Below are 19,054 nucleotides of genomic sequence, written 5' to 3'. Positions count from 1 at the left end.
TTGGGATATGTTGGTCGCTCTGCGCATTCATCTTCTCATCAGCAAAGACTTCGAGCTTGACACGAAGAAATTGGATCGCGAGTCGGATTTCAAGGGTGTGATAACTTACCCGCCACAAACGCCACTCCCTATCATGAAGACGACCGCTGATATGATCATGGGCCACCGACGACCGAATACATTGGCGAGCTGTCCATACATGGGCATCAAAGAAGTCCTATCTAAATCAGTTACGAGTTCGTCGCTTAAGCACAAGGCTCTCTGGGGCAGAAGCCTTACATGGTCAAGAAGTATGCATTAGAAACCCAGATGAATTCTTCGCCCCCACCCAGATCGGCGACGAGAGATGGCATAACCGTCGAGGTAACTGTGGCCTCCAAAGCAGTGAGAAGGCTCACTAATGAGAGGACGACCATGATGGCCCAGAATCTTGGACCTTTTTGGAACTTTGGCGGGTTCTTTTCCGTTGTCGCATCCCGGGCATCGACCGAAGCTTCATTTGACTCCGAGTTCGGAGCGGCTGGGTTTTGCTGTGTCATCTCACACAACAAAAAGGACAGTTGGAAGGATCTTTTGACCTTTTGGGCGATAGGCTGACCGTGTGGTTGGTATCAGGTTTGTAGTACGATGATGCGTAGGCAACGGGCTGTGTTGAAACCTTGGTACAGGAAGTTGATGGAACGTCCGGAAGTATTCGCACCTTTGGTTGCATGTGAGGAACTGTCTGTGACTACGTATCCAAGGCTGCAAGAAGCCTGGCCATCACCGCGGAGGGTTTTACTGGGTGGGCCATACTCAACCTCGCAGGGTTTTGCGATCCTCCGCGGCTAGATGTTGGAAGTGGAATTATTTCAGCTCGATCGACAGGCTTCCTGCAGGTGGCTTGGAAGCTACTGCTCTCAAGTGTGACAAAGCCCCCAAACACATGTTGGTAGACACCTCGCTGCCTTCCACCGGTGTATACATTCCGCACCTTGTTTTGGTTAGCGTGCCGGCAAAAGCGCCGGCACGAAGTAATATTGAGCCACATCTCCAGCCACAGATGGTCACCGCAACACTTTCCGTAAGCATCACGTCTAGGTACACCCGCATGTCTCATATACATATTAAATCCAACGAGCAAATGACGGAATAGATGACGACGGCTGTTAGCGTGACGAAGATAGGATAAAGCCTTAATCAAACCGTCGCGGAGAAGTCCATGTGAGGCCCCCTGGCGTGAGTTCGCAATCAGATCCCCACCCGCCTGGGCAGCCCACGGGTGGCTCCTACGGGTGGCCCAACGGCCCGCCGCCGTATCCCGCGTTTGGGGTCGCACTGTAACGCATGCTTTCAAGGTTGGGTCGCACCTTCGGGTCGTACTGCCACGCCTTCGCTTAATGAACGAATGGTTTGCCATGCGTCCTGCAAGTTCAAAAGTCTCGGCGACCTTGAATCCTTCACGGCAAGTCCCATTGTATCCCGCCATTTGGACGAGGAGCCAAACGGGTGTCCTTAGAGACTTTGGCTATATCTTCCATCCACTAACACATTGCATTTATGCCACAGCTGCACACCTCAGCTAGCATTCGGCTCCTCCTCGTTCAACGCTCGGGAGAGCAGGTTTCTTGATTGAGTGGTCGTTGGGTCTCCACCACCAACTCTCTGCCTGGCAGCAGCACGCCGCTCTGGGACCTGCGATAAGAACCTATTCTGCGGGATAAGACAACAATAGAGTCAGTCCTATCATCTTCCTCGTGTTCTACAGGGTTCTCTGCTGTACATCATTAGCCTCACGTAAGCTGGTCATAGCAATATCGCAAGCTTGCCGAGAAGTCTCACTTGCTTCTGTAGCTGAAGACTAGCCTCAATTCATGCATTGGGGAGTCACGGCATATAGTTCGCACTATCACCATCGCTCGTCCTTACCTGTCTAGGTGCTACCGACCTAGCATGTCCTCGCATGATTTACTCGCGGACGTTTCTTTGTTCCCAACATGCCACGTCTAGATTCTTCCAGCTGCTTCTCGGGTTGCAAGTCGGGTTCTATTGTGGAGACCCCAAAGAAAGAGAAGTCCCAACAGCTGGCATGTGACAGATGTCGAGGTCAGAAGCTACGATGCATACGGCGCTCGAATTCCAAGGCCCCTTGTGAGAGGTGCCAGAAAGCCGGTGCAACGTGTATCATCGATACCGGGATACGGATGGGTAGACCGAGACGGGCAGACAAGGACCAGTCTCGAGAGAGCAGCGACAGTGCTCACGACCCGTCCAAACCCACGCGATCATCACCTCTTCCCAACGCTGTATCTCAAACGAGAACCGCTGTCGACTTTACCATGGACAGCGACGCTTGGCTAGTACATGATCTCGACGATACACCGATTGACCCAACCCTACAAAGTGTCACAGTTCAGTACCTGGACCCCTTCGACTTTGCACTCGCTGGGGAAGCCACCCTCGAAGACGATTCGATGAATCTACCGACCGAACACTTCCTCCTTCCGACGATGGATCTTTCCACGGGCCAGTCTATTCCAACACTCACGGAAGACGAACGACCTACAATCGATTCTACCGAGCCACTCAACGGACGCGGTTGCTTTTCACCCATGCGCCAAGAGACAATGCAAGAGTTGTCAGACTTGAATATGCAGCTGTCCCGACAATTGGGGGCCGCAACCTCTACAGGGGCCGGGTCAACGAACATCCACTCGGGTTTGGGTCTGACAGCTTTGGCTACACCACCAGAGGAGAACCGTACTCTCTGCGATACTGTCATCTTTATGACGCAAAGCCTTCAAACCTACCACAGGCTGCTCGTCGACATCGTCGGACCCAATCACTCGGCTATCTACGACTCACACGACAATCGCAAGTCTAGCACTGTAGCCAGTAGTTGGCTGAGTCCAATCGAAGGATTGGACGTTGATGAGTCAAGAAGCTACATGTCTGACACGACAGGCCGATCGCCGCTAAAAAGGCGTCGAACCGATAGCAGTGTTGACTTCGCTGTAGTGCACCAGACGTCTCATAGCAGTAGCGTTGACATGCCTACGAGCCTTCTTTTACTGTCTTGCCACGCAAATCTCCTACACCACTGTCGAAATACCTTCTCCGCCATTCGAGCAGCGCTACTCGCCACACGCCGCCAGATTAATCTCTTTACGATCTCCTTCCTCAACATAGTTGACGTCTCCTTGCCTCCCGATCCGGACCTGCAGATCATTGTTCTTATTCAAGCTGTAATTAGAATGGTAGATAGAATTGGCCGTTTACTGGGCTACCCGAATGATCGCGAGGCCGGCTCAGATGGCGATGGATGCGAGAGCGATACTCGCGGCAGTGTTATCCCCCGGCACCTCCTCGAGCTGATGCTGAAAAGTGAAGGATGCGGAAATGGCTCGGCAGATAGAGCAGGGACCAAGGCGCTGAAGGAGGAGATTCGCAGACTACATGAGCTTGTGTACAAGCCAGTGTAAAGATACTGATGTGTGACAACATTGAGCGGTGCAAATAGATTCTCATACATACCGTTAATAAAACGCTAGATAAGGTATCACTGCCTTCTGTAAACTTCACAAATTGTATTCTCTGGCACTCAGTCTTGGCAAGATACCCCCACAAACTCTAAGACGCCTTCAGGTGTTACGAATCATTACTGAACATACACCACGCCCGTGGATATGACGCTTCCCAGATTCAAGGGGGTAATTCGAGCCGAATGGGCTTCGGTGGATTTTCTGGGACGTGGTAGCCGAGTGGCGTGATATGCACGCGCTGTCAGACGGTCAGACGTGCCCAGGTGTTCGGGACTTTCCAGTTTTCCCACAACACACGTCCCACACACCTTCGGAAGCAGAAAAACTGATGCAATTGCAGGGATAAATTGCGAGCAACAAGGTGACCTTCCAGCTATCATCTCCAAAGCGTCGCAAATGTCAAGGATTACTTGATTTGGAAGCACGGAAATCAGCTTCATGAACTCTACCAAGATTGAATTCTTACTCACTATCCATCGGCCAGCCATGTCACTCGCGGAGATTGCTCTCCGGCTTCTCCGCCTCAGTCCGGCGCTCGTATCCTCCATGACCCTCATGTTCGCCCTCGACGAGCACCTGATGTTCGGAACTTGGGTGCAGGACCCCATCCGCCCGTTAGCAAACTCTATTCTTCCCGCCTGGTGGACTAGGGGCGGCCTTCGATGGCAGTGGGTGCTGATCGTCTTCTACCCCGTCGGCTACCTTCTCGGCATTCTCAACCTGCTTATACCGGCACATCAGTTCGGCTCGACGATGTGGTATGCATGGGGACTATTCTTCAGTCTAGCTCATATGCTGTTTGCGCCAACGGCTCTGCGCCGCATAGCAGCTATCGAGAAAAACATTCCAAATGGGAATGTTGTCATCTCCATGGAGTCTTGGCTTCGGATGAATTGGATCAGAGCTTGGACTACAGATCTGCCGGCTTGGTTGTGCTTTATTACTGCTGCGCTTAAAGCGCTGTGATGGATGATTGCAAGCAGGTTGACGAGGACGATGTGGGTGACGGGGTCAAAGGGGACGGGAATGAGAGGGCGGAGTACGGGTGGGGGCAGTAGATTACAATCTTTAAGCTCGCAATATATGGCCAAGGCGGGTATAAAAAGAAATTTTGAACCACTCTCAATGCCCAACAAGGTCCTTTTAGGCGTGCGATATGCTCACGATACGAGCTTTGTAGCGGATGATTGCACACGTTCACGGGTATTTAAGGGATGAAGCTTTGATCGTTTGCGCCCCAACCTCCGTACCCACTCACTAGCCTCGCGCTAGCGGACCGTCTGCCGGAGGCTCTTTGATTCGAAGAAACTTTCTTACTAGATGATGAAAGGCTCGTAGCTTGTGGGGAGAGGCGGTATACACGATTGGCATACATACAGCTTATATAAGCCAAGAGCTCATGATTTATTGATAGGATACCCGACAAAGAGAAATATTGCACGCGCACAGCTACATCGATAACGCCAGGTCACCGAAGTGCATGGTACATTGTCCAGCACGATATCCATGGCCCTCATAATACCCCTCTCTACTACTCCAGATACAGCGCAGCGCAGCACATTAACAAAAGAGCAGTGTGCGGAATGAAGCTTTCCTTCAACTGCAAGTCAGAGTAAAGCCCTGTTATAGACAAGACGACGCCCATTGGCAGCCCGATACCGCGGAGGCTCGGTACCCAGAGTACGACGGAGAGGAAGGCACTGACGCCGAGCATGAAAGCTTTCAGCTGCTGATCCGAAGGGTTCAGCCACCATGAAAACAGCACTCTGTTGTGGTCCGGGAGTCTCTCTTCGAGATTTTTAGAGAAACCAGGCGTGAGCTTCGTGGTCAGGCGCGCTTGCATGGCAATAGCGAGAAAGAAGACTAGCGACTTGCAGATCCAGTCACTTATGACTGGTCCTGACGGCATGTTTTCTATAGGAAAGTGAAGAAAGCCTTGAAGAGATAAGGTTAGCATGTTGCACACGTTGCCTTTTTTGATGAACGAACTTACTATGCTTGATGCTGGTGTCCTTGCCTGGATGATCCGATGGACCAACGACTCGATTCGGCCTCGCCGGACTTGGTCACAACTGCGTGCTCGCTTGGATAGGAAGAGATGAACAGAAAGTATGTTTGCGGGTCGTGTTTGACGGTCGAATGGGCAAGAATGTGGAAAAAAGACCTATCTGTCTATATATTGTGTCATCATTTCGGTACTTACGATTTTTCTTCACTACAAGCGGGTGCAGCCTCAGCGCCACTACAGGATAGTACCGATACCGTGGCCCAGCAGAGTATTCGGTATTTTTGTTGCCCATATCGAAAGAGAAAAGTACCGACTTTGCATGCTCGGTACTGGCCCGATCAGGCTACAGTTTCTTCATAGCATCTTTATCCGCTCCGGATTCTTTCTTCGCACACTGATTCCATGTAGAGGCCCGAATCGGACTGGCTGTATATACGAGTCTGACACCGACCCCGAAATACATCAGCCTGATAGCAACGACTCCAGATCCTCTCGAATGTTGGTGTTTGCACGAAAAGCCGAAGTCGAGAACGCCACAGGATAGTTGGGTCAGCCCTGAGTGAGCATTTGTATGCAAGTTAGTAGGTAGTAGTGTAGTTCGATAGTACGAATGAAACGGATTACTTGACCAAGAAAACATTGCCTCACCAAATCCTTTCGCGCGTCTGTGATCATTGTCGAGTTTCAACACCGCGTCCTAAGCTATACGAAATCTTGCCATCGCAATGACTGCCCACCGCGAGACTTCACACGGCAATGGAGAGCCCATCGCCGTTGTTGGAAGCGGCATGCGCTTCCCTGGCTCTTCGAACAATTCGTCCAAACTCTGGGAGCTTCTGCTCAATCCGCGCGATCTTCTCAAGCGCATCCCGGAGGATCGTTTCAACATCGACAACTTCTACCATCCGGACCCGAACCACCACGCAACGACGGATGTTAGGGAGTCGTACTTTCTCGAGGAGGACCACCGTCACTTCGACGCGGGGTTCTTCAATATCAAGCCCGTCGAAGTAGCCGCCATTGACCCACAACAGCGCCTGCTGATGGAAGTGGTCTACGAATCGCTGGAGGCGGCGGGAATGCCGCTGGAATCCATGATCGGCTCTCGTACCGGGGTCTACGTTGGACTCATGTGTGCCGACTACCACGATCATCTGCACAAGGATGTCGACACTTTGCCAACCTATGCTCCGACAGGAACGGCTCGAAGTATCATGTCGAACCGCATTTCGTACTTTTTCGACTGGCATGGCCCCTGCATGACTATCGATACCGCGTGCTCTTCCAGCCTAGTCGCGGTCCATCAAGCAGTCCAGCTGCTACGAAGCGGCGATTCGGACGTTGCGGTTGCGGCGGGAGTTAACATGATCCTCGGGTCCGGGCAGTACATTGCCGAGAGCTCGCTGCACATGTTGTCGGCCGATAGTCGGTCCCGCATGTGGGATGCTGATGCTAGCGGGTATGCGCGCGGTGAGGGTGTAGCTTCTGTGATCTTGAAGCGTCTCAGCACTGCGCTCGCCGACGGCGACAAGATCGAGTGCATCATTCGAGAGAGTGGAGTTAATCAGGATGGTCGAACGAAAGGTATCACCATGCCAAGTGCTTCTGCACAGATGGATCTCATCGAGCAGACTTACAAGAAGGCTGGGCTGGATCCGAAAGACCCCAATCAGCGCTGCCAGTACTTTGAGGCGCACGGAACCGGAACTGCGGCTGGCGACCCAAAAGAAGCTGAGGCTATCAGCAAAGCCTTCTTCCACCCTGGCGATAGCACGTCTCATAAGGGCGATCCACTCTACGTTGGCTCCATCAAGACCGTCATTGGTCATACCGAGGGTACTGCGGGATTGGCTGGTCTTCTCAAAGCCTCTCTCGCAGTACAGCACGGCGTCATACCACCCAATCTGCTTTTCAACAAACTTCATCCTGCTGTGGAGCCGTTCTACACTAATCTCGAGATTGCGACAAGCTCCAAACCATGGCCAAATCTCGCGAATGGTATTCGGCGTGCCAGTGTCAACAGCTTCGGCTTCGGAGGTACGAACGCGCATGTCATCATCGAGAACTTTCTGCCTTCCACTGGCACCCCTACACCGGACAGTACGACTCTGTCCACTCCGCTGTTCTCACCCTTCAACTTCTCAGCTGCATCTAGCAGTGCATTACGAGGAGTCTTGTCTTACTACTCGAAATACCTTCAATCTCATCCTGCTGTTGATCTCGGCAATCTTTCCTACACCTTGTATGCACGAAGATCTCATTATGCAATCCGAGCCAGCATATCGGCAAAGTCGGCGGATGACCTCCAAGCCAAGATTGACGACTTACTGGCGGCATCGTCGGAAGGAGGTACTGGCTCCATTTTTGGTACCCGTGCCAAAGAGCTGCCGCGGCCAGTACAGATCCTGGGCGTGTTCACTGGCCAGGGTGCACAGTGGCCGACTATGGGCAAAGGCTTGATGAAGAGTCCGTATATCAGGGCAATAGTCGAAGACCTGGATCGTGAACTGCAGCGTCTTCCTGAGCCACACAGACCAAGTTGGACACTTGCGGAGCAGCTCACCTGCGATGCGTCTGAGTCTCGCGTCGCAGAAGCTGCATATGCACAGCCGCTCACAACCACAATCGAGATTATCTTGTACGATCTTCTCCGCAGCGCAGGCGTCAGCTTTCATGCGATCATCGGCCATTCCTCAGGCGAGATTGCCGCAGCTTACGCCAAAGGGTTCATCACCCGAGCAGAGGCGGTCAAGATCGCGTACTACCGGGGTTACTATTCGACCATGTGTCCATCCGACAAGCCTGGAGCCATGATGGCCGCTGGCGCATCTGCAGAGGACGCGAACGAGCTTTGCGAACTGCCTATGTTCCAGGGTCGTTTGTGCGTCGCTGCATACAACTCGCCTACAGCCGTCACGCTTTCTGGCGATAGCGATGCTATCGAGCAGGCGAGGGAGATTCTCCAAGACGAGGGGAAATTTGCAAGAGTCTTGAAGGTTGACAAAGCGTATCACTCGTCTCACATGGAGAAGGTGGCAGCTGGTTTCCTCGAGGGCCTGAAGGGCTGCAACATCCGACCTCAACATGACACGCCGGAAGGTCCTTCGTGGTTCTCCAGCACGTATGAGAATACGGAGATGCGCGGCGATATGCAAGGTGATTGCGATCTCTCTGGCTCATACTGGGTGAATAACCTGCTCCGGCCTGTTCTCTTCTCCCAGGCCGTACAGTCTGCTGCCACTGCCAAAGAAGGCCAATTCGACTTCGCTATCGAGGTTGGCCCACATGCAGCGTTGAAGGGACCAGTATTAGAGACGCTTCGTGCCCACAGTGATGCGGAAGCAGTGCCGTATGTGGGCTTGCTGCACCGTGGGAAAGACGATATCGTTACGTTCAGCAACGCCCTTGGCGACTTGTGGTCTCGGTTCTCTCCTTCTCCAATCGACTTCCATACAATGGACCTATCGACATCCGGTGCACTCAGCCGAGATCTCTTGAAAGACCTTCCCACATACCATTGGGAGCACGACAGACTCTACTGGCACGAATCTCGGATGTCTAGAGCTGTAGCCAGTGCCAAGAACCCTCACAATCCGTTACTCGGCGCAAGAACGACCGATGTAACCGAGAACGAGATTCGCTGGAGGAACCTGCTTAAGCTCAGTGAGATGCCTTGGGTCCGGGGCCATCAGCTTCAGGGTCAGGTCATCTATCCAGCAACAGCTTACATCGCCACCGCCGTGGAGGCAGCTAGATCGCTGTCGCAAGGCGAAAACATTGCTGTGATAGAGATACAGGACTTCAGCCTCGGCAAACCGCTTGTCTTTGGAGATGGCGATGCCGGCATCGAGACACTCTTCACGCTGCACAACATCGCCAAGGAAGAAGGTAACAAGAGTTACGTCGCTTCCTTTTCGTATCATGCGTCGAACAATGCAGAAGTAGAACTTCTATCCACGCATGCGACGGGTAAGATTCGGGTGACGACAGGAGATTCGCACCCCCGATGGCTGCCGTCTCGAAAACGTGACCCTCCCAATCTCACCAGCGTCTCAGAAGACCGGTTCTACTCATCTCTGGAGCCCATTGGCTACAGCTATAGCGGCGACTTCCGGACGCTCTCTTCGATCGAGAGAAGGCTCGACTACTCTTCTTCGACCATCTCAGTGCCTGCGCAGAATGATGAGCCAGTGAAGATGCTCCTACACCCGGCTATGCTGGACACGGCGCTGCAGGGCATCTTCTTGGCGTATTGCTTCCCGGGTGATGGCAGTCTTCAACAGCTGCATGTTCCCACTGGGATCAAAAGCTTCCGCGTCAATGTCGGTCTGTGCGAGCAGCATCTCGGGGCAGAAAGCAAGAGCGTAAACTCTTGCGCGCACCTGACTGAGAACCCGATGACTTCCAAGCAACTCCGCGGCGATGTCGACATCTATACCCACGAGGGCGCCGGCCTGGTTCAGATGGAGGGTATTCAAGTCGTCGCTTTTGCTGAGCCCACCGCGGATATGGACAAGAAGTTCTTCACCGAGCACATCTGGGCGCCGCTCAACCCAGATTGCGAGTTGGCCATGGGCGGTTTCAGGTCCACGGCTGAGGACTACGAGTTCGCTGAGGTCATGGAAAGGGTCGTTCTCGATTACATGAGGAACATCACCAGCACCTTCCCCAAGGACGTCAGACAAACCATGAACCTCGAGTGGCATTTTGAGTGCATGTTCGAGTTCTACCACCACGTCATTTCTACCACCGGAACAAGACCATACTCTCAGAGCAGATGGCTGGATGACACTGCAGACGACATCGCGGCCTTGAAAGTCAAGTATGTTATACTCCTTCCTCCTCTCGTGACAAAGCGCACCTTCTTTTTCGGCTTTCTTTCTTGCTTCTACCTCCTTCGCTCTTCGATCAGGAATGCTGACTTGAATCTCGCGCAGATGGGCACACAGGACGGAGCTCCAACTAGCCCGCGCAGTAGGTGACAACCTTCCGGCCGTTCTCAGAGGCGAGACAACAATTCTCGAGCACATGACCAAGGACGGTCTCCTGGATCGCTTCTACGAGGTCGGTATGGGCCTGCGAGAGTGGTCTCTCTTCCTCGGCCAGACCGTGAAGCAGATTGTGCATCGATACGGCCGCATGAAGGTACTGGAGATCGGTGCTGGTACAGGTGGAGCTACCAAGGTGATCATGAAAGAGATCGGCCGCTCCTTCGCCTCCTACACCTATACCGACATCTCTTCGGGTTTCTTCGAGACTGCACAACAGGTATTCTCTGCCGTGAGCGACAAGATGATATTCAAGACTCTGGACTGCGAGAAAGACGTTGTGGCACAAGGGTACGAAGAACATTCGTACGACATGGTCGTGGCCTCTCTGGTCCTCCACGCGACGACTGATCTACGCCGCACTCTGAGGAATGCACGCCAGCTCATGAAGCCTGGAGGCTACCTAGTCATGCAAGAGATCACCAACAATGACGTGAGCCGTACCGGTTTCATGATGTCTGCCACCACAGGTTGGTGGCTAGGTCAGAACGACGGGAGAATGCTGTCGCCTGGTGTATCGACGCTCGAATGGCACCAGTTGCTCCTTGAATGCGGCTTCTCGGGCATTGACACGGCCACCCCCGAGATCGATGTATTTCCTTCAACGCTGACTGTCTGGGTTACACAAGCTGTCGATGACCGCGTCTCGCTGCTCCGCGAGCCACTTTCCTCCTTCAGCACCTACAAGCCAGTTGACGAAGAGGAATGGGACCTAGTGATCATCGGTGGTCAGACGTTGGGTACCAGCCAGCTCATTAGCCAAATCGTTCGGCTAATCCAGCCGTTTGGCGTGAAGCATGCCGCCTATCGGACACTTGGTGATATGACAGGCTCCGCCACGACGACACCTAACAGCGCGATTCTTTGCCTAGCGGAATTGGATGAGCCCATCTTCCGCTCCCTGTCAGAACAGGCGCTCAAGGGAATACAGCGACTATTCGAGACCCAAGGAACCGTCCTCTGGGTAACACAGGGTTGCAGGTCGGATGAGCCGTATATGAACATGTCGATCGGTCTCATACGAACCGTGCTGCTCGAAATCCCCGACCTAGTTGCGCAAGTGCTCGATCTGGAAAGCGGCACCAAGCCCGATCCTCGACAACTTCTGGAGACACTCATACGCCTGCGCTATGGCACCACATGGGAGAAGAACGGTAGCATCGACAAGATGCTGTGGACACAAGAGCATGAGCTCGCTCTTGAGAACGGACAGTTCATGGTTGCGCGCGTTCATCACGAAAACGTCATCAACGACCGGTACAACGCATCCAAGCGAACCATATACCATGCCATCGACCCGCAGACCACGCCGGTCAATCTCTCGCTCGATTCTACCAAGCCGGCTCTGGTTCATAATAGTTCTCTCCAGACCAGGATGTCCATGTCGAATCGGCAGGCTGCTGTTGAAGATGCTTCGGATGTGGTGATCAAGGTTGCCTACTCGCTCTTGGCGCCTGTGCTTACGGCTCCTCTTCAGCCGACCTATCTGGTCTTGGGTACGAACACGGCCACGGCCAAATCTGTCGTGTCCATTACGCCGACCAATGGCTCGCATGCCCTAGTCCATCCAGAAGACATGGTAGAGGTTGAAGTGCCTGCGGGTAGCGAATCTCAATTCCTCTCCCAGCTGGACAATCTGCTGCGCGTCGAGAACCTGCTGTCTGTGTGCCGGAGAGACTCTACCATTCTCATTCATGAGCCATCTCAGGAGCTCGCGTCTAGCGTCATCGAGGCTGCATCTCTCATCAACGTGACCGTCTTCTTCACCACTTTCGCCACACCAGTCGCTGACGGCGCGTGGATCAGCATTGATTCTTACGCTCAAAAGCGCGAGGTCCGGTCTTTGCTGCCCTCTGCTGTCGCAATGTTTGTGGACGGCTCCAAGGATGCCCAACAGAGGCAGTTGGGCGAGATGATCGCTTCCGCTCTGTCCGACTCCTGCCTTCGGACGACGCTCGCAGGGATACAAGCACTGCAGCATGCTCGTGGCTTTGCCATACAGGATCTCCGCCCAAGACTCCACAGGGTTGTGCAGTTGGCAATGAGGGACACGCTCCTGTCAAAGCCTTTGAGCTCCAACTTGGCGCCTATAACATTGGAACAGCTGGTTGGTGGGTCCGAAAACGAGGCTGCCACTCCAGCCGTCTTGGACTGGAACAGCGCCTCCCCGGTCCCAGTGCAGATTTCCACGGTCGACGGCCTTGTCCACTTCAAGAGCGACAAGACATATGTCATGTTTGGACTAACCAGCGACTTGGCGCAGTCCACCTGCACTTGGATGGCATCGCACGGAGCGCGGAACATAGTCCTCACGAGTCGTTCACCAAAGATGGATGACAGATGGCTGGAGAGCATGAAGCAAGACGGAGTGAGAGTTGAAGTCTTTGCGAACGACATTACCAACAAGGCTGCTCTCTCTTCGCTTGTGGACCACATTCGCCAAAACTTCCCGCCCATCGCAGGTATCGCCCATGGCGCCATGGTTCTCGACGATGTCTCATTCTCAGAGATGCCGCTCGAGAAGATGACCAAGGTGCTAAGGCCCAAGCTTTGCGGAGCCATCTTTTTGGACGAGCTCTTCCGTGGAGGCGCGGATGCGCTGGATTTCTTTGTCTTTTTCTCCTCGGCTGTCACCATTGCCGGCAATCGCGGGCAAGCAGCATACAGCGCCGCCAACTCCTTCATGACGGCGCTCGCGAACAAGCGTCGCAGCCAAGGCCTAGCAGCATCTATCTTCCACATCGGCGCTGTCATGGGTGTAGGATACATCAACCGCAATCATGGGTTCTTGGGCAGCGTGCACGAGGCTTCTTTCAAGGTCGGCTTCTTGCTGCTATCCGAGAGGGAATTCCACCTCTGCTTTGGCGAGGCCGTCTTAGCATCCCATCCGCTCTCTGGGCGAAATCCCGAGGTCATGACAGCATTGAGAACGTCTGGACTCGACGATGTCATGATCCGTTGGCCCAGGTTCCCTCGTTTCCAGCACTGCCTTCAAAACGACCAAGTGGGTGACAGCAAGAGCACCAAACGGGCGGCTGACGCGTCGATCAAGAGCCGACTGGTCGAAGCAGCTACAGAGGAGGAGATTCGCGATATCGTGCAAGGTAAGCGTGTATATCCTGGCGATGCACTGCAGCGCAAGACTGACAATCCCTAGATGGCTTCATCCGTAAGCTGCGCGTTATACTCCAGATTCCAGACGACAAAGAGGCGTCCCAGATTCTTGCATCACGAATTGATGATCTCGGCGTCGACTCTTTGGTCGCTGTAGAGATTCGTTCCTGGTTCTTGAAGGAGCTCCAGATCGAAGTGCCTGTGTTCATGATCTTATCCGGCGGTCTGGTTCAAGAGCTGCTCGATCACGCAGTGGCCAACACGCCAGCTCGCCAAACTCCAGACCAAGGCGACACCTCTCCTGGCCCCGAAGTGATGCTTCCGGACGCGACGCCATTGCCGGCCCCCGATGCCACTGACCCATCTCCATCAAGAACCCCACAGACAAGCACAGACTCGTCCAGCCCAAGCCATTTGAGCGATGATGACTTGGATAAGCAGGAGTCATCGTCCGCCACCTCTGGCTCGGTCGCAGACTCCAATGAGGTGACCAAGCCAAGCTTTGACAAGATACTCCCCATTTCACCAGGCCAGTCCCGGTTCTGGTTCCAGAAACACCTAATGGAAGACCAGACGACGGCGAACAGCACTATATGTGTGGCGGTCAACGGTACTATCAGACTAGGCAATCTGGAAAGCGCCGTCCAGAAGGTGGCAGCACGGCACGAGTCTTTCCGGACTTCTTTCTTTGTGGATGAGAATCAGAGACCTGTGCAGGGCATTTCCGAAACTTCGCGTTTGCGCCTCGAGACTGTGCCTCTCGCTGATGAAGCGGGCGTGGCACGCGAATTGGAGAGACTCAAGAACCACGTCTATGATGTCGAGCATGGCGACTGCATGCGCATTGTGCATCTCAGCTTGACACCAACGAAGAGCTATCTTCTCCTTGGATCCCACCACATTATTATGGATGGCATCAGTCTGGAGGTCCTCCTCGATGACCTACAGAAAGCCTACAACGGCCAAGACCTGAACGTTGAGCCAGCGTATCAGTATTCGTCCTACTCGGAGAAACTGCGCGTGGACTTGGCATCGGGGATAATGCAAGGTGAGATAGAGTACTGGCGGTCCGAGTTCGCAGCAGCACCGTCGCCGCTCCCTCTTCTTCCATTTTCGGCAGCCAAGAATCGCGTCCCACCAGCCGCATACGCGCACAACTCGGTGAGTCGCGTCATTGACTCGCAGCTCTCATCGCAGATCCAAGACGCATGTCGCGAGCGGAAGGCAAATCTGTTCCACTTCCACCTGGGCGTGTTTGAGGTCCTCCTATTCAAGCTGTTCGGCAACAGCGATGTTTGCATTGGTATGGCCGACGCCAACCGCTGGGACGACCGAGTCGCGAAGAGCATCGGCATGTACCTGAACTTGCTGCCGCTCAGGTTCCATTTGGAGAATCAGCACTCATTCGAGGAGGTGCTGAAAGACACGCGCAAGAAGGCTTATCGAGCAATGTCCCACTCGAGGCTGCCATTCGATGTTTTGCTCGACAACGTAAGCTGCGAGAGGTCGACAGCAATCAGTCCTCTCTTCCAAGCATTCATCAACTATCGCCAGGGTGTGAGTGAGAGGCGACGTTTCGATAGTGCAGAGGCTGAAGTCAAGTCAATTGATCTCCCGGGATCCGGTTACGACGTGTCTCTGGACATCATCGAGAATCCAGGGGGCGAAACTCGCGTCACTCTATTGGTGCAGCGCGGTCTGTACTCTGAAAGCGATGGATCCCAGCTTCTGGACATGTACTTCGCCTTGTTGAACGACCTTTCCCGGTCTTGCGGAATGGCCTTGCAGGACGTGTCCTTGTTCTCAAGTCAGGATGTCAGTACTGCGATCGAGCTTGGAAAAGGTAAGTCGGCTGTCTACACATTTAACATAGACCCGGAGCGCTAACAACGTCTTGCAGGTCCCGTAATGATTTCCAAGTGGCCGGAGACTTTGGCGCATCGTATCGACGAGATGATCGCCAAGCACCCGGACGAAACCTCAGTCAAAGACTGCAACGGCACGTCGTGGACATACCAACAGCTTCATCAACATGTCGGAAAGATATCATCCGCACTTCTCAAGGCAGGCACGAATCCAGGATCGGTTGTGGCGGTCTTCCAGGAGCCGTCGCCCCACTTTGTGTTTTCCTTACTTGCCATTCTCCGAGTTGGCGCCGTCTACGTTCCCTTGGACTGCAACATCCCACCAGCGAGGCTCCGCATCATGATGGAAGAGTCCAAGTGCTCTGCGCTGCTTGTCAACACCACGACGACTCCCCAGACCGAGAGCATAGAACTCTCGCCATCCGTGGTAGTTCTGGATGTCCTCCTTCTCCAGGATGGGACATCAATTCTTCCTCCGGTCTCCGCCCGAGCGAGCGAGCCGGCGGCTATATTGTTCACCAGTGGAACCTCGGGAGTTCCCAAAGGCGTGATGTTGTCACACGGTAGCTTGCGCAACCACGTAGAGGCCTTGGTGCACACGCATAGGTTTGGACGTGAGACGGTCTTGCAGCAGAGTTCCGTGGGTTTTGACATGTCTCTGAACCAGGTCTTCATGGCGCTCGCCAATGGAGGTACTCTCGTCATTGTTCCAGAAGTCCTCCGCAAAGATCCTGTAGCCGTGGCGAACATTGTCCTGGAAGAGAAGATCACATACACCAGCGCAACCCCGTCAGAATATCTCGCCTGGCTCAGGCACGGCGCGACTAGCCTATTTCAAAGCACACACTGGGCATATGCCACGGCGGGTGGTGAGAAGTTCTCGCCTGAGCTCCTGCAAAGCTTCCGTAAGCTCGGCGCCCGCTTCGAACACGATTTCCACTACTTCAACGCTTACGGCCCGACCGAATGCGCCATGTCGTCAAGCGAGCTGGATATCAGCTTGCTGAACCACAATGATGGCCTTATTCCAGCCGGTAGGACCCTTCCAAACTACGGTGTCTACATCGTGGATCAAGATTTGAGCGTCTTGCCAATCGGTTGGTCCGGAGAAGTCTGCATCGCGGGCGCAGGCGTAGCCATGGGTTACATCAACAGTAGCGATGAGTCGCAAAGCAAGTTCCTGCACGACCCTATGCCGACTTCGGTGGCTACACAGAACGGGTGGACTAGTATGTACCGAACCGGAGATAAGGGCGTCCTCAGATCAGATGGCTCCTTGGAAATCATCGGTCGCATGGATGGAGACACGCAAATCAAACTCAGAGGTCTGCGTATCGAACTGCAAGATATAGAACAGTCCATACTGGACGCGGCCAAAGGACGTGTAAAGATGGTGGCAGTAACGCCTCGGGGTGAACCTGCACTGTTGATTGCACATGCGGTGCTGTCGCCTTCGGACACCTCGGTGGAGAGCGAGGTCCAATTCCTCGGCAACCTCGCCGCCTCGCTGGACCTGCCGCAGTATATGCGACCCGCGGCCATTATCGCCGTTTCCTCGATGCCACTGAATGCAGCCGGCAAAGTGGACAGAAGAGCCCTCCGAGGACTCACTATTCCAAGCACTGTGCGGGGATCGGAATCGACAGAGGAACTGACAGAGATGGAATCCAAGCTGGTCCAGGTCTGGCTAGACACACTGCCGGAGCAGATGCAGGAGGTGCATCGTATCGACGCCAGTTCTGACTTTTTCCACGTTGGTGGCAACTCCATGCTGCTCATCGAGCTGCGGCAGCTCATCAACAAGACTTTCAAAGCCAGCCTGCCCCTGTTGAAGCTGTTTGAGAACAGCACACTGGGCGCCATGGCAACCATGATGCAGGATGTATCTTCAGATGCTGACAAGCCGATCGACTGGGAGGCTGAAACCGCGATCCCCAACGACCTTCTGGAAGGAAGCACACACCAAGCTCCGGGAGTAGCGGTGCAGAATCACACGTCTCCAAAGACTGTGGTAATCAGCGGCGCGACAGGCCTCTTGGGCAGCTCTCTGCTCCGACTGCTAGTCCAGGCCCCCGATGTTGGCAAGATACATTGCATTGCGATTCGCGACATCAGCAAGTTGGCCGAGTTTGCAAGCTGCTCCAAGGTCGTACTTCACAAGGGTGATCTTTCTCTTCCGAGCTGCGGACTAACGGAAGCGGAGGCCAAGTCGATTTCAGCCTCAGCAGACGCCATCATCCACAACGGTGCAGACGTGTCATTCCTGAAGACATACCAGTCTCTCAGGAGCGCCAATGTTTCCTCTACAAAGGAACTCGTGCGGCTCGCATCTGCTCGTCGTATTCCGCTCCATTTCGTCTCGACTGCCACGGCAGGCAAGTTCAACAAGTCCGAGACGCTAGCTCCAGAGTCGCTCGCCCGCTTCCCACCTCAACCAGACGGTGGCGCAGGGCTAGCTAACGGTTATGCGGCTTCCAAGTGGGTCAGCGAGGTTTTCCTGGAAAAGGCCAGCCAGCAGATCGGCCTACCGGTGTTCATCCACCGGCCCTCGGCCATCATGGGCGATGATGCAGCTGAGGACATCATGTCCAACCTCCTCGAATATGGGTCCTTGATCAAGGCGCTGCCCGACTTGAGCCGCTGGACTGGCTATGTGGATCTTGTATCTCTCGAGAACGTCACTGAGGGCATCGCTCGCTCGGTCTTGCAGGCGACTACAGGTGCTGACAGCCACTCGCGAGTCGAGTATCTGCACCACGCAGGCGACCAGATCATCCCCGTGCAGAGTATTCGGGAGCTATTGAGCGGCGAGGCGGGTAGTGGGCTGGAATCGTTGCCCATAGGCGAGTGGGTGGATGGTGCGGTTCGGAGTGGTATGAATCCTCTTGTGGGCGAGTTCCTGCGCGACGCCGATGCGCATGGTGGACTGCAGGTCGGACAGAAGCTGTTGTTGAGCAAAGAAAACTAGATGCTGGTTGTGGTGATGGTTATGGGAGATACTTTACTTTGTTACTCACTCGAGAGCACATGTTAGGGAGCTAGAATAGGCGTTGTGGAATTGCGCAGGTTAGGAAGACTTTGGTGGTATCCGGCATAGTTTGGGGAATGGGTACAAGGTAGAGATGTCATTAATATTGGTTTCGTGCGCATACCTACTCTATGGAATCTGAGGCAGCTCCGGATGGAAACACGATGCGCGTTAGTCGTTGACGCGTGCTCGGCGCGTCTGGAGATTTGGAGTTCGAGAAGCGGCGCTGGTGGCGCACGGGCCGGGTTGACGTAATCACATTTCCAGCCGATGCTCATGACCTCAGCATCTAGCTTTCACCTTGCCCTGCGTCCTCAAACTTCAAGTCGCACCACACAATATTGCTCCATAGGGCAACTGTCTTGGTCGCGACCGCAGAAACAGCACGTTCATATCAGTAAAACATCATCGCTATACCGAAGATGCTGATTGACATAGCTTCTTCTTTCGTTGCGTCATCATCTAACTCA

At 54.0% G+C, this 19,054-nt stretch overlaps 2 protein-coding genes across 2 annotated transcripts; both read left to right on the top strand.

Moving 5' to 3' along the window:
* Positions 1–2,183: 2,183 nt before the first annotated feature.
* Positions 2,184–3,016, top strand: J4E83_006030 (uncharacterized protein; the record flags this gene model as incomplete). Its single annotated transcript, XM_049332945.1, has 2 exons — positions 2,184–2,914; positions 2,998–3,016. The coding sequence occupies 2 exons, from the start codon at positions 2,184–2,186 to the stop codon at positions 3,014–3,016; spliced, it is 750 nt and encodes a 249-aa protein (XP_049188187.1).
* A 3,238-nt stretch (positions 3,017–6,254) lies between these two features.
* On the top strand, positions 6,255–18,524 carry J4E83_006029 (putative Hybrid PKS-NRPS biosynthetic cluster; the record flags this gene model as incomplete). The annotated part of the gene is made up of 4 exons (XM_049332944.1): positions 6,255–10,351; positions 10,467–13,681; positions 13,735–15,534; positions 15,592–18,524. 4 exons carry the CDS (start codon positions 6,255–6,257, stop codon positions 18,522–18,524), a joined length of 12,045 nt encoding a protein of 4,014 aa, XP_049188186.1.
* Between the last annotated feature and the right edge of the window lie 530 nt (positions 18,525–19,054).

This window comes from Alternaria metachromatica (genome assembly GCF_023757995.1).
Source record: "Alternaria metachromatica strain BMP 0045 chromosome Unknown scaffold_12, whole genome shotgun sequence".
Taxonomy (NCBI): Eukaryota; Fungi; Ascomycota; class Dothideomycetes; order Pleosporales; family Pleosporaceae; genus Alternaria; species Alternaria metachromatica.
Note: the sequence above shows the minus strand (reverse complement) of the source record. Positions and strands in the feature narration are given on the sequence as shown.